The 15529-nt window shown below is 48.5% G+C and overlaps 1 protein-coding gene across 1 annotated transcript in view; it reads right to left on the minus strand.

Annotated features, from left to right (window-relative positions):
* The window catches only part of AKAP12 (A-kinase anchoring protein 12), a 31284-nt gene extending 25223 nt beyond the window's left edge, over positions 1–6061 (minus strand). The window contains 1 exon segment of the mRNA XM_037390911.1: positions 5808–6061. Coding sequence (XP_037246808.1) covers positions 5808–5945 — 138 coding nt within the window. The 5' untranslated portion in view covers positions 5946–6061.
* Between the last annotated feature and the right edge of the window lie 9468 nt (positions 6062–15529).

Genomic DNA, 15529 nt, shown 5'->3' on the forward strand with positions numbered 1-15529 from the left:
AAACATATCAAGTAAGTAACACAAAGAATTACAGGAGATATGGATGAACACCAGGTCCTGATCTCACCATATGCTAGCACACACTTCATTCATGCACTACTCTGGAGGGGCTAGCAGCACCCAGCTTCTTCCCCCACCAGCAATCACCACCATTCCCAACATTCCTTGTACCAGACCCAAATCATTCCAGGGATTCCTCACACCAGGCCCAAATGCACCAGAGTTAATTTTGCCTCATTCTGTTAATCCTGCTACACTGATTCTACATTAGATTACTAAAATAGACAGATCCAGCTGTCTGAACAACTGAGCAAACTAACATAATGGTCTCTAATATTTTTCCTGAAGTTTGATTCTGAAACTTTGGGAAAGCTTGCAGCACTGTTAGTGTGCTCAGGGGGTCAACTCTTAACACAAGCTGCTTCATTAAAGAGATCTTCAAAACACCAACATTTGGAAAAAACCCCTGAATTTAGGTCATTCCAAGTCTTTGTTCACAGCAGTTTGTCTTGTTTTGCATTAGTTAAGGCATTAGAGATTCATGGGATATTGCAAATTCCAGGTGGAGAAAAAATAAGGCCCTTAAGTCTATGAGGCACATTAACAGCACACTTAATTTCAGTACCTTATTTCTGGGTAACAACTCCTGCAGACAAAGCCAAGAGCCTTCTCCTTACCTTTCAGTCCCTCAGATCCATTCTATTCTGTCCTCAGCCCGATGCCATTGTGACACCTTCTCATGGACGACTACCCTCAAAATCCACATGGCTAAAACAAACCCAACAGTTTCTGCTCCCAAATCACCTCTGTGATCTCTTTTGGCAACCTGTGAAGGAAGCATTACTCCCAACCTGCCGCTCTGGTCTACACCTTAAGCTTCATCCAACTTGAGCTCGCTCCCAGGTCTCGCATCTTTCAGCTCTTTCTGCACAACGATCCTTGGACACCACCTTACTCAACCATATACACATGGCTCTAAGTCATCCAGACCCCAAGGATCAGTTAGAGCAAGGACAGAGCACAAAGCAAGTTACTCTCAGTTAACTACAACCACAGCTTGCATTTCCAACCAGAAGGCCTTTCAAAGACCCGACACTCCTCTTTGCATCTCTTTAGCTTCTATCACTTCAAACACAAGCTAATTGCCTTGGCTTTCAAAGTGCCCAGACACTCCCTCTTCCACCTCCCTCTTATCTCCTGTATGATTAGGGGTTATTTCACGCTTTTGGTGGATCCATGACACCAATTTCCATTGTGCATTTTTTCAATTAAGCATTTTTATGCTTTCTCCCCAGCCACCCCACAGGCATGGGCGGACCTCCAAACTGTACCACCACACTGCATCAGTTTCTTCCTTCCGTCGGAAAAAAAGGACTTAAAGGGAGTCAGACCCTGTCGAACCAGGAGATCCCTGCAGTCTCCTTATTCAGATCAAATGCCTCAAACCAAGGCTCTTAGAGACGAAGCCTAAGGACTATCCTTTGGTACTTGGTTTAGTTTTTACCATTGCAAATGTAGTATTTTCAGGCTGACACAGCTCCCTCACAAGAACGCAGTTGTTTAAACAGCAGATGTATGTCTGTCCCAGCTGTTATTTGTCAGGCGCTCAGACAATAAGACACTCTGACATCTCAGCTGGTAACCTCTTTAGAAGAGACAGTTCCAAATATTTACTGTCTAGAAGACACTTGCTCTCATTACAACGCAGGTAGTGTAATCGAGTTACTACTCAGAAATGGGAACCAACCCCAAAACACCTTCTGAACCAGTCGCTGCTCTGGAGTGGGGGCCCTCCCATGTGAGCAAGCCCAGAATTTACCACATGACATTTTAAAGCCATCGATTCCCATAAAAGATTATCTCTCCCAAACCTAGATTTTGCTGCAAGAATAGCCTATTCTATAGCATTCCAGTATTTTTCCAGATCCTCTCCTTAGAAGTCTCCCTGTACTGTTTCAGGCAGCTGTTCCAACACAGCTCTGCTCTGTCAGCAGGGCTGCAGAAAGAAACCTGCATTAGCATTGGTACCTTGAGCTTCTAAATAAAATCAAAGCCGGGTGGTGGTAGGGGGAGCGGCTGTAATTGCTTTAGCTGAGACACTGGTAGGATGACACAGCTCTCCTTGCATCACCCGCATGACTGGTAGTTACATTCCGCCCCTTGGGACTTCGGAGGGTCCCACACTGGAATCTTTTTCCAGCTCTCCCTGATGCTCAGCATCCAAATGGGAAGTCAGGCAAGAGGTGCATCACTGCTATGAATGCAGAGGGAGCTCACAAGATGGAGATGCCTGACTGGCCACGTGTTGCCACTGACAGAAGCATCACCCAGTTCCCTGCCTGCTCCCTGTCACAAGGTCCTGCCTGCTCCTGCTGCCCGAGTCCCAGAAGCCAACTCCTCTTGCTAAATCAGCAGAGAATAACCTTGCAAAGAAACTGAACGGCTTTCTAGGGGGTTCGCTCCTTGTACAAGCTCGCCCAGGGCCAGAAGCAGCAAAGAGAAGCTGCAGGTACCCTGGGAGGAGGCAGGAGCACAGGACCAATCCCATCAGACGCCTCAAAGCTTCCGTCAGTCCATGACACTCGAGGCTTGTCTGGTCTCCCCTACGAGACTAAAAGGATCTTGTTCCTATCTCTAGCACTATTATTACTGACATTTGTTAAATCCTTCTCAGGCTGAGCTTCAGGCCTCCCTGCTGCTCAGGGCAGTCTGATGGGGAGGTTTCACAAGCAGACAGGGTCTACCAGCTCACTGCCACCAACAGGGAAAGTTTTTTTCATTTCCCCTTCTTCCCGCTGCAGATGTTTGCATCGTCCTGGATCTGGGTCTCACCTGGCCATCATAGGAGTCAAATTCATGCACTAATACATCAGGGAACTGGCCCAGAAGAAAAAAAATCCACTGTTTCCTGAAGGGTTAGTGAGTTTAACCTGCTTACGGAAAGTTGAGGTGGGGACCAGGCACAGCATGAGGTGGGACTGCATCATGTGGGGCAAGACAGAGGAGATGGGTAGGAGAGGAAGAAAAAGACGTAGAAAAGAATATTGCTGTTCAAACAGCAAGGTGATAGCTCTACCAGATAGATCAGCCTTTGGTGGGACCACACCCCATCCCTGGATTTCAACAGGACTTTGGGTGTTGATACACAAATCTGATGGATTCAATTCAGGCATGCAAATGGATTAGTACCTCCAGGATCTGTCATGCTCCCCTGCAGGGGGGGCCTCCCACAGCGGGGCAGCTATACAAGATAAGGAGCAGCTCCCACAATGCCAGAGTTTAAGCCTGGTCTGCTACAGCAAAAAAAAGCCACCAGTTTCAAGTTCCAGTAACATGCTGGACTGGAAACTCTGGAGCTGCCTTTTCTGTAATTCACCAGCAACCTGTGAAAGGATGGGGTGAACAGCTGAGGTCCCAACCCATGGAGCCCACACTGAACCCGCAGTGCTTGCGAGCCAACATCCAAGGCTCCTAAATATCTCCAGCACCGCAGAAAAAGTGCTTTACAGGGTCTCTCACTTCTCCTGGGCTGTAGAAGTCAGAAACACTGAAACATACACTCCGCCTTCCAGTAACCAGGACACCTCTAAAGCTGGTATCTGGCCAAAGAGTCACATGTGAGTAACAAAACAGCTACAAATTTGGTCCTTTCTAGAAGAAAAGGCAAAGAGGTTTTTCATCTTGTACAAAATACAACTATGCCATGAAAGAAACCTGAATAAACATTTTGTGGACTTTCAAGTGACCAAAAGCACAACTGCTGTGAGATTTTATAACCTATATTAGCCTAGTTGCCTAGACAATTTGTGATCGACTCGCCAAGGCTCACTGAAGCTGGATTCCATTGAAGTCAGTTTTCAATGTTTTTCTTCTAAAAGAGGGGGTTGTGATAAGTGTTTTAATTTGGAAAGCACAAGAAAGAAGACCATCCTTCAAAATGTCCCCATTGTATCTTCTGCAAACAAATTAGCTCTTTGACAGATTTCTCCAGGGGCATTGCAGATCTGGTAATTTTCAAATTCAAAGGGCTGAAAGGAGAAACGATGAAAAACTGTGTCACAAATCTCCATGAAATTACCTTACTGTAGTAAGAGACTAAATGAGATGCAAAAAAAAAAAAAAGTATGAGCAAACTTCATTAAAACTTTTCTTCTTATTTAATGTAATGGAAGGCAAAAATAGCTGTTTTAGAAGAACAGCAGTAATACAGCTTCTTACAGCAGTGGAATGATGAAAGAACTCCTTCCCCACCTTTAAACAGTTCTACTTACACAGCAAAGTAAAAATCTATTAGAAAACATTTTTCCTAACATGTAAAAGACACAAAACATAGTAGTAGTAGTAGTGGTAGTAGTAATAATAATAATAATGACCTGTATTTGACAACAGATCAATGCTGTTATCTTTGTCGTGGGTCTTAGTTCCCATAACTGGATAAATACGGCTATGAATGTTAATATCCCTTCTTCAAAATCACATTATCTTCATTTTTAAACAGTCACAGTCGCCAAATGCTTGCCCTCTATAAAATCACTCGCATCTAAATTTCAGCATCTGAATTCTACAATTGCCCAACGCAACTGCTAAATATTTTGTTAAGCAATACCAATCCCTAACACTTACTTGGTTAAAAAGAAAATAAAATATATCTCAGTTAATTTAAAGTTGATTCTCAATGCGGTTTTCAAATCTGTCAAAACACACACAAGGAGGTCTAGTGGTGGCCGGGAACTATGGGAAATTCAACTTGAAAGTTAAATCTGAACCACAAGGTCAAAGAAACAAAGTCATAACCCGTTCTCAAGCTCTAACACACCCACACACCAGTGACAGAAACTTTGGAATATCCCTGCTCGGAGGGCCCAGGCTCCGAGGAGCCTGAAGAAGGGGACCTCGGCAGAACGCCGGATTATCTCTCTCCTAACAAACTAACGCCTGACCGCAAAGCAACGCTACGTCAACACGTAGATGCACATAACCTCCCTTTCAGTCCCAGAATCCCCTAAACGCGCCTATTCCAGAGGGATAAATGGGTTCATTCATAATCTATTTTTAAACACCAGGCATGTTTTAAAAGAATTTATTTCAATTCTTCAACGCCTTTATTAAGAATAACACCGAGGGTGAGCCCCTTTGCTCCCTGCTGGCCCAGAGTTGGCGAGTCACTCCCCTCTCCCCCCATGCGGTATGGCACCCGGGCGCACGGCAGCCACCGATGGCGGCCGCCCCCCCCCACCCGCGGCGGGGGGCTGCGGCTCAGGTGCGCCCGAGGCCGGGGGGTGCGGGCTGCGGTGGGACGGCGGGGGGGGAGGCCGGGGCGGGCGCCCCGCTGAAGGAACCGCAAACCCGGCGGGCTGGCCGCGCCCCGCCGCGCCTCCCACCTGCATCCTGGGGAGGGGCGGGGAGGGGCGGGGGGGCTGCGGAGCGCGGCGGGAGCCCCGGGCGCCGCCGCCAGCCGGCTGCGGGGCCGCAGTCAGGAGCTTTCCTGGCGCAGACCCGCGGCGGGTGGGTGCGGCCCTGCGCCCCCCCGGCGGCCGCACACAAAAGCGGCGGCGGCCCCGCGGCCGCCCGGGCCCCCCGCCCCGCCGCCGCCGGCGGGAGTTTTATGACTGCGGCGCTGGCCGTGGCGCAGTCCCGGCCCCGCAGCCGCCACTGCCCGCGCCCCGGCTCGGCGCCCGGCCCGGGGGTGTCCGCACGGGCGCGGCAGGTGCCCGCCGCCGCGGCGGGAAAGTTTCCCCGGGCCGGGGGCGCGGCGGGAGCCGCCGCCCGCGTCCCCCCTCCCCGGCTCCCCGCCGCCCCTGCCTTACCTTGGCGGGCTCCGCCGGCGGCTGGGGCGCCGCTGCTTCTCCTGCCGGCAGCGGCTCCGGGGGGGTGCGGGGGGGCCCGGCGGCGGCCCCGTCCCCGTCCTGCGGGGCGGCCGGCTCGGCGGAGCTGCCGGCGCCCATGGCGCTGCCCCGCGGCCGTGCGGAGCCGCGGGCGGGGGCTGGCGGAGGGCGGAGGGCGGCGGCGGCGCTGCCGGGAATGAAGCAGCCCGGCTCTCCGCAAACTCCTTTAGGGAGCGAGAGGAGGGGAGGAAAAAAAGGGAGAGAAAAAAAAAAAAAAAAAAAAGGCGAGTGAGAGCCAGCGAGGAAAATCACCTCCCCCGCTGGTCCCCCCGCCCGTCTGCCTCTTGCTCCATCACATGAGCAGAGCCCCGGACACGCCTTGCAGCATCAAATCGGGCTGATAAGGAGCGGCCAAGGGGGGCAGCGCCCTGCCCGCCGCCGCCCCGCCGCCCGGGGGCCGGTCCCCGCTCCCCTCCGGGCACGGCCGGGGGGGGGCACCGCCTGGCCCCCCGCGGCGGCACCGCGGCGCTGACTCAGCGTTTCAGCCTCCTCCCCGCCGGCCCGGGGCCAGAGCCGGGTCGAGCCGCCGCCCACCAGCTGCCCCGGGGTGCCCCTGCGCCCCCCGCCCGGCCGCGCCGCCCTGAACCCCCGCAGGGCTTCTGCCGGCTCTTGGCTCCAGGGCTGGGCTCCGGGGCCCCAAGCCTTCGTGCCTCAGCCGTGCTGGGCCTGTCTGCGAGAAGGACGCCCAGATTTCGGCTGATGCAGAAAAGTAGGGTCCTATGTCTTAGGCAACTTTGGAGAAAAAAAAAAAAAACCTTGATTTTTTTAAAATTTTTTTGGTCATGCAGGACAGGTTCCCTTCTATTAGTCCATACCAGATTACATGGCATGAGCAAGCAAAGTGAAGAATATGGTAGTTTCCCTCCTAGCCCCAAACACCCAAAGCTTCTTTTCCCATGCCACAAAAGCAGGACCAATGTGTATGTACGCATGCTGTTATCCAGTACTTTCTAAAAGTACCAGCAGAGAAATAGCATGTATATTAAAAAAAAACCCGACCACAATATGCCAAATGGGTAGCAAACAAACCTTTCACTGTTCTTCACCATAACTACAAAATCTTATTGTTATAAGCACATAAATCTATCCATCCTCTATGGAGTGCATGGCTAAAATCAGATATGATCTGAAGAGTTCATAGTATACACTATAGAACTGTATACATTTTCCTTTAGAACACTTAAACCAGTCCTCACCCACCAAAAGACTGGTTCATTCAGAAAAAAAAGCATTCCTTTAAAAATCCATTCAATAAATTGCCTGATCTCTGCATATGGGTCAGTTTTTTCCCTAAAAAAATCAAGACACATGAAGTCAATGACTGAAAAAGCCCCTGCAGCCGTTCCCCTTAGCTGATACGAGGATCTGCCAGAGTCGTTGGCCTTCAGCAGAACAAAACTGCTGTGGTGGATCACAAATGGAATCAACATCTCCCCCTTTCTGCTTAGTCTTGCTCATTTTCAAATCAGCCTTTTTTCTAATATATGTGTGTGTGTCACAGCAGGAGCGTGTTGTCCTTAAGCCACTTACTTGCCCAACAGTTTTCTTAATATTTCATTATTTGTTGCTCATCTTCGAGAAGTCAGTATTGGGCCATTTCTTTTACAGAAGAGCAGCAAAAGTGAGAAGGGAGTAAAAATCAGTTTTGTGGTCGCCTGGTTCAGAGAGGTGGAAACAAAACCCACTGAAAGGGGTGGTTAACTCTAGGCTTTGCCAGACTAGGGCTGCTGGGAAGCTGCACACTGAAGGGCAGAGCGCTCCAGTCCTCGCTGCAGGAGCAGCACCTAATATGCTCTGGTGTCCATGCAGCCTTTGAGGCCAGAGACACAGAGTGCTTGAGGTGCCCAGCTGCTCCAGAGAAGAGCCCCAGGTCTAAGCTTCCAGCAGTGTTTAACTGAGTCTCTGTAGAAGCACTTCCCCATAGCCACCTACTGCTCCTGGCTCACCCATCAGCCAGCACCCACAAGAGGGGAGCAAGGAGCCCTTCCTCAGCCTTTCCTGACTGCCATCCTTCGATGCCCAAGTCTCTGGTGGAGGAAGAGCTGGCACCACTTCCATTTCCCGGCAAATCTGCCTTTCTCCCTCCCTTTAGCTGCTCTTTTCCAGGTGCTGCTGAGCAATGAGGCTGGCCTGGTGGCTGCAGGACTATCTTGGGTTCCCCTTCAGCCATGGATCCTGGTCACAGACACAGAGGTCTCCTGGGTTTTGGAGAGTGGAGGGCCAGCTGCGGAGCTTGGTGGCACATGGAGCAGCCAGGAACAGCGCATGTGGTGGAAGGGGAGATTTGCCAGAGAGTTTCTCAAGAAGGGAAACGTGACACTATTCTGTGCCATATCATTTCTCTTTTCACTGCTCATTGACCACAAAATGCTTTCTTTGAGAGCAGCCAGAACACAGCCTCCTCCCTGTTATCCAAACTTGCTCTTCAGTCCTTTTGCTCATGCCTGGCACCACCTGCTCGGTGCCCAGCGGTCTCAGAGCACAGCTGCTGCGAATGCTGTGGCTGGGTGAGATCCCCCTCAACGCCCATCCACCGGTCATTTTCTAAATGCAGATTTCCTTCTTTCTGCTGGAACTCTTTGGCTACATCTGTACAGTGAAATAAAATGTGCTGGAGACTGCTTTCTGGTTTTAAGGTCGAGCAGTGCAGCATGGCTTGTGTGTACATGCCTAACTTCTCCCCGCCCCGAAGCACCAATTCTCTGCAAACCTGCGGCGCAGACAGCCATGGGCCAGTGTCCTAGCCCTGTTTAATCCCTGGTGTGGGCACAGCTTCAATTTTCTTTCCTTTTGCATTTATTTATTTCTTTGCTTATTTGTTTTCTTTCCTGGAGTAAATACAGTGTGTAAGAGAGATAGCCAACATCTCCACTCTTGCCCAGAGGCCAGCTGGTTCCCTTTTAGCCTTTCACGATGCTCTGTACCCCGTCTGTACAGAAGGAGTCGTGATGAATGACAGGTCTGACTCTGGCATGTGTCAGCCTGCATTTCTCTATCTTCTGCCTGTGTGCTAGAGCAGTTATTGTCCAGACCTTTGCCCTGAATGCTACAACTGCCTCTTGCTATATCGAAGTGTTTTTCAGGCACAAAGTCTGTTTCTCTTGACAGCCTTTCCAGTGAAGTGGAGTCATGTATGCTGCAGATGATCCTCTTCCTAAGTCACTGGGTGTAGGTGCTGAGGCAAGAATATTCAAGCTATTGACAGAAGCACACACGCACACTTTTTAGGATGAAACCAAGGAAGCCAAAACATCTTTGAGGAAACTCCTACTAAGGGGTCCAAGCACAGACCTTCTGAATGGCAGGACATTACAGCTGGCATATGACTGCTTTTAAGTTCCCTGAAATCTGGATAACTTTCATAAATGAGATTTAAAATGCAGAATCTGTGGACAGGGTTTAATTTACTTTTAAAAACTGCTACTTTTCCAAACGCATTTATAATCGGTAATGATGCATTTGTGAATAAGAACCATGTGTCTCAGCCTGTGTTGGTAAACTACTGCTGTCTTCTACCCCATTCATGATTTTCCCCATTCACTCCTTGCAGCCTCGACACTGTTGGTCCCTGCAAGCGACCACGGGCTTTGCTGCTGCTGCCCACTCTGGCTGCACCTGAGGAGCAGCAGCGGAGTCAGCAGTGAGGTGGGGGTGGGGGAACTGGTCCCCAGTATCTGTGGTGGGGAACAGAGAAACCTGCCCAGCCAGTGTGCCAGGGGCTCCCCGCATCTGATCCAGGCTGGCTGTTTCCAGGTTTGTGTGAAATGGTGACTGGGGGACTGGCAGCTGCCTGGAGCCCTGTTTACATGATCACTCCTGCTGCTTTTATCAGTGGTGGAGCAGCACTGGGATATTTTTGGCATAAAAGCTAAGTGGAAACGTATCATATAAGTGTTCTCAACATGGGAAGCTCTCGAGAACATACCTTAGATCTGGATACAGAATATAGTGCTCTGACTTCACCTCAGCTGTATTTACCAGCTATCTTCAGCCTTTTTACCTCCTCTTTTGTCCAGTTGTGATAGGAAATCCCAGGATTCTGTTAGAAGTAAATGCATATGCCTGAGAAGCCAATACGTATCAGATTACAAAATACTGATGAGTGTAAAAGGAAGAAAATGACAAAAATAGATAAGTAAAAATAGTCTGCTTGCAAGCAACGTTGGTAAGGCCGTAGGAAGAAACAATAAGAAATGAATAAATTTTGCAAATTTAGCTGGCAGAACACCCTTTCTTTACTTCCCAGGAGCTAACGTACCCCAGAAAAATCACACTGATAAACAAAACTGATGAGCCTCTAAATCTAATATAGTCACATCACAGAGGTGATCTAGATCAGAATAGGTTTATGGGTAAAGGCACACATCTGTGCAACTTCAAAAATAATGTTAGTAGCAGAAATAGACTTTCAGTCTTGAATTTGACAATAATTTCAGCAAATGCCATACATAGCAAGTGATTAGCTGCACAGTACTGCAGGGCCCAGAGACCAGCTGGACATCCCAGAGCTGTTTCAGGAGCAGCAGACCCAGCCTGTAGTATAGTTGTCTCCTCACCAGTTCCTCGCTTACACTGCTCTTCCCAGGAGGTGTTGGACAAATATGTTAAGCTTCAGTAGTCTAACTGTCATCACCTGCCCATGGGTAGTTCTTCACAGGGGTGCATGGGACAGGGCCAGGCACTGCAGAGGTCCACCCTGTTGGGAGTGTGGCTGAAGAGATGCACAGCATGGCCTGGCCATTGCCCAAACGATGCTGTCTCAGCCCTGTAAGAGCTCTGGTTGCTGGACAGCCTCTGATCTGTCCATATCAAAATACTGGTGTTTACAGGAGGCAATGTTTTGGTGTTCAGGCTTAGGAGAGATAGTAGCTGAAAATTTTTTCTTTAGTGGGAAAAAGAGAAATATTGGCTTTGTAAAGAAAAAAAAAGATGTATGCTATGTGACTTTTCAGAGAAGGAAGAAGCTCAAAGGACTCTCCCGTATGACACCGAGCAGTCTGCTTTCCTGCTTAGGAGGGGAAAGTTACACCCAGGCTGTAGTTTCATGTTATTAGTTTGGTAGGGATGCAGTGTAATAGGAGAATAAATAACATGGTGTGCAGGTGCAAGGACAGTAGGTCGCAGGTGTGGACACCAGCTTACAGGCAAGCTTAATGACAGTGGCAAAGATGGAAGAATGTGACCTCTGCTGCAGTGTTTTATCTGCTGCACGGATAAATGCATCTCAACCCAAAAGCCTTTCAGGCAGTGCTCTGAGGAAATTCCTCCTCAAGGAAGGAATGCCCAGAGGAGAGAGATAAAGAGGCACAGAGTGTCCCTGTAATGCCATTGCCTCATTATCCCAGCAGCAGGTGAGTGAGGCTCTTTTGTCTTCAGGAGGAAATCCCTGTGGCTTGGGACTGAGAAAAAATAACTGTTTAGAAGTGCCTTGGCACTACTGATGTAATCAAGAATGGCAGGGTTCAGAGGCAGCAGGTGCTAAAACACCACTCTGAAAATTAAATTTGAATTTAGCGTGGACTTAGAGAATGATTTAGGTTGGAAGGTACCTCCAGAGGTCATCTAGTCCAAACTCTTGCTTGAAACAGGGCGAGCTTCAGCCTTAGATGAGGCGGCTCAGGACTTTGTCCAAGTGAGTTCTTGTTCCTTCCTGCCCATTGCCAATGCCTGCCCCATACCTGCACATCAATAGGTGAACAAAACACCCCTTTCTTGCCGGCAGTGATACGCTTCCAGTGTCCACTGCGGAGGGACCCCCATCCTCCATAAAGTGGGGTGTTGCCCCGAGATGCTCACCCTTTGCCAGTCACCCCAGCAGTCTTTGCCAAGCCTGTGTATCCCCATGTCCCCTCCCAAAGGCTCGGTGCCACAAGCAGGCTGTACCTGCCCAGGGGGAGATCACCACCACTGCCTCAACAGGCATCCATCTGCCTAGTACCTGGAGAGCTGGCCCCCCTCTCAGGAGCCCTGTCCCACTAGATGGGAAGCAGGATGTGAATCTGCTCCATGCACTCCTCCTACCCCGCAGACTACCTGCTCCCCTGGCAGTTTCTTGACATGTTTTGTGGCTCCTGGCCAAGCCAGGAGACATTTACAGTGTGGAAGCTGAGTAGGCCGTGTAATCCTTCCTCCTGTGATGCACTCCCTGAGCAGGGTCAATCAATGTGGGAAACCTCTACAGCTGCAGGTATAGGAAACAGCACAATGTTTTCTGGATCACAACACTAGCAGACAGAGCAGGAAAACAAATTTAAAAGGAAATATAGAGACCACCAGGACCATGTTGTAGTACTGTCACATTCTTCCTCTGGCCTGAGCAAGCACCATCCTGCTCTGCTAGTGCCCACTCAGAATGATGCTACAGGGATAATTTCCTGAGCCCATTACCCTGACCTGTCTCTTTGCAGCATTCCTCTGGCTCTCTGTCAAGCACAATTTACTTGTCTTTGGCTTCCTGATCTAACACCACCATATTTATAATCTGTCTTTCAGTATTGATGATGGTCAGAACTACTCACCTCCTTCATTTGCTTTTGAGATTTTCAAACAGGAGCCTAAGTGCTTTGCCTTATTCTGCTCCTGATGCCTGGAGGCAATGTCCTTCAAAACTTTCATTAAATCATGCCTTTGACATGTCATCTACAGAAAATGGGACAGCGGTTAGGTAGCAGTGTGGCTGACCTATGATTACTGATTAGTCAGCAATGTTATTCCCTTATTTCCCTGTATCCCTCCATCACCCTGTCCGTATCTATTGCAGACACATCAGGTTTTACCTCTAAGAGTCACCCCTTTTCCCCACCCCCCTGCCTGCACCGTTTCCATCAGGCTCGGGCGGGCAAGGGGGCCCCAGGCACGGAGGGGGCTTGTGTCCCCCGTCAGCAGCCGGGTTTTGCTGGTGAGCCCCCACGCCCAGGGATGCAGAGCCATCGGGTGGTCCCCGGGTGGGCGATGCCTCCTCCCTTTCCTGGACTTGTGCACACGGCTGCTGAATTGGGGGAAGCCGTGAGATCTGCTGTTTCCGCTGCTTTGTAATGAGATTGTAAATTCTCCGATGCAAGGAAAATGCTTTTGTTCTGCCCGATATAATGCCGAATATGGGGGGTGGGGGGGTGTCGTTCTATGAAACAATGTGCCTGTTTCTGCAGTAATACAAACAGTAAATAGGCCTTAGCCATTCATCATTTACAATTTTTGTTATGAGCAATCAATAGAAATTTCAAGCCGGTTGCTTGAAGTACAAAGCAGCACCCAAACTTTTAACCAGAAGCTTTTAACCTCCTGTCAGCATGATCAAAAATAAGCTCACTTCCAGAAAAAATAACCAGAAGAAAGATAGCCAGAAAGATAACCATCATCCTTCAGACTTCTAAATAATTCCTGAACTGGGACTCAAGCTCAAAGCATTTTTAGCCCCTTTGTTGTCAAGGCACATAAAAGAGATTACTGATGCGGGAGGGAAGCAAGAAGGAGAGCGAGCATAGATCATTTCTATAGTCCAGTTTTTGTCTTAGTCATTGTAGAAGAGGACACTAACATATCTGACAGGCGGCAGCCTTCAGCAGCAGTGAGAACTACCTACAACCTTTGTGTGGGTCTGTGTATCAGTCTCGCAAAACAAAAATTAGAGCGCCTCTGAGGTGGAGGTGGAAGTCTTTCCATAAAGCATCACATACAGATGTAAAATTTAGATCAACTTTTGCAATTTTTGCAGTTTTAACACATGAAAAGATAAAATGCTTTTCTTGAAAGGCCTCTACCTTTAAGAATTTATAACAATAGTAGCATGTAGTCGGTCCAGCCAGAGAATGCTCTCTGCGCCTCCATTGTAACGGCAGGGACAATGACACAGCTGGTGTCATTTCTATGGCCAGCCAGGCTGCCACTGCACTTGAAGTTATCCTTGATAAGATTTCAAGTGAAAGAAGGAGAGAAAGACAGAAGGAAAGAAGGCAAGGAAGCCTCCCCCACTTCAAATTCTTCAGGCTGACCTGTCAGCTTCTATGTTACTACATTTGGACTTGAATTTCTCACCAAGGTCAGAGCAGATTAGAAGCCGCTTTTATATCTGACAGAAATACTACTCCCTGGTGAACAGGGGGGGTGTAGCTCCAGCATCTTTAAGTGGAAAGAAAAGTTAGGTCTTCTCCAACCAGCAGTGTGGAGTGGATGGGGGCCTCCCAGTATTAACTGATTGGTACCAGCAGGTCATCTCTCCATAATCCCACATCCTCCCTCTCTCTGTTTGGATCTGAGTGGCAGACTCAAAAAGCACGACTGAAAATAACAGAAAAACACAGCGAGATTTGCAAGATCGTATGATTATCTCATGATCACCAGCATTTATTTCTTTTTATGCTATTTCTGGGAAATACATCTTATTTTTTTCTAAATCACTCTTAAAACACAACAGCAGAATTATGTGCAGCCAGGCGAGGGCTTGATTTCAGAAGTGACCTCAGGACTCACATTTCCTCTTGCCCGAAGCTCAATCCACATTTGCAGGGAACTTGCTCAGTGGGAGACATGTTTTTCTTAAATGTTCAACAGCTGCATGGAAGCTAGGCAGCAGGAAAAACAGAGGGGCAGGCAAAGGATAAAAATAATAATACTGTATTCCCCCCTTGTCTTTTAAAACTCTGGTTCCATCAAATAAAAAGTAAGAAAGGAAAGTCTGAAAATCCTGATGTGATGAGACCAAGGCACATAGGATGAGTCGCATGCCAGAGGTCATAAAGGAGCCTGAACAAAGCACAGCATCCATAGTCCAGCCATGTTTACAAAAATGTCTAGCTCCACCAGAATTAGTAATTTGATGCCAGGATGCAGAACAGCTAGATTTTTTTTTCCAGGACAGATCTAAATAACAGTGCTGAGGAAACACAATGTGAAAGCAAAAGAGAGACAATTTTATACAAGTCTTTATATTTTAGAGCAGACTGGCAAAGTAAGAGGATTTGCTGAGGAATATGTTTGAGGAAGATGTACAGTACCAGAAAAGGAAGGAGACTGTACTAGTCAGCAGGTGACCACAAAGCACCAAAGGTCAACGTTAACCAGAGTTTTCCATTCGGCCACTTATTTCCTATATGTCATTTTACATGTCACAGACTGATCTTGCATTCTTTTTTTCTCTGCTGTAATGACAGCCTACAGTGAGAGCAGTTACTCAGGACAATTCAGAAGAAATGTTTTCCTGGTTTACCTTCCCTGTGCGGGATGCCTGGCTCAGCTGGAAATCAATTTTTGTGCATTTCACAAACAGGGAAGGAAGGGGAAATTAAGAAGCAGAACCTAAAGAGAAATCAAGGAGGAAAGAGGGGCAAAGAAATCAGGAGTGGCAGAAATCAGCAGAAATCAGCAGAGACATAGGGATGATGGTTAAGCACTCCAAAGACAGAGAATGCGAGGGCAGGTAAGAAGGAGGCAACAAAAATCAGTGGGAGCCCAGAGGCAGCAATGAAGATAAAGGAATGAAGGAAAACTAAGCAGATTAAAATAAAATAAAATAGTGTTTGGTTTGAAAAATGAATGCAAAATAGTCAAAAAAGTTCAACCTGTACTGATGCTGATGTCGCTGCATCAATGAGCACTTTCTGGTGGAAATCAGGAGCTGTTGCCTCGCCTGTGTGCCTGTGGCCCTT

Source organism: Falco rusticolus, chromosome 6 (assembly GCF_015220075.1).
Source record: "Falco rusticolus isolate bFalRus1 chromosome 6, bFalRus1.pri, whole genome shotgun sequence".
Taxonomy (NCBI): Eukaryota; Metazoa; Chordata; class Aves; order Falconiformes; family Falconidae; genus Falco; species Falco rusticolus.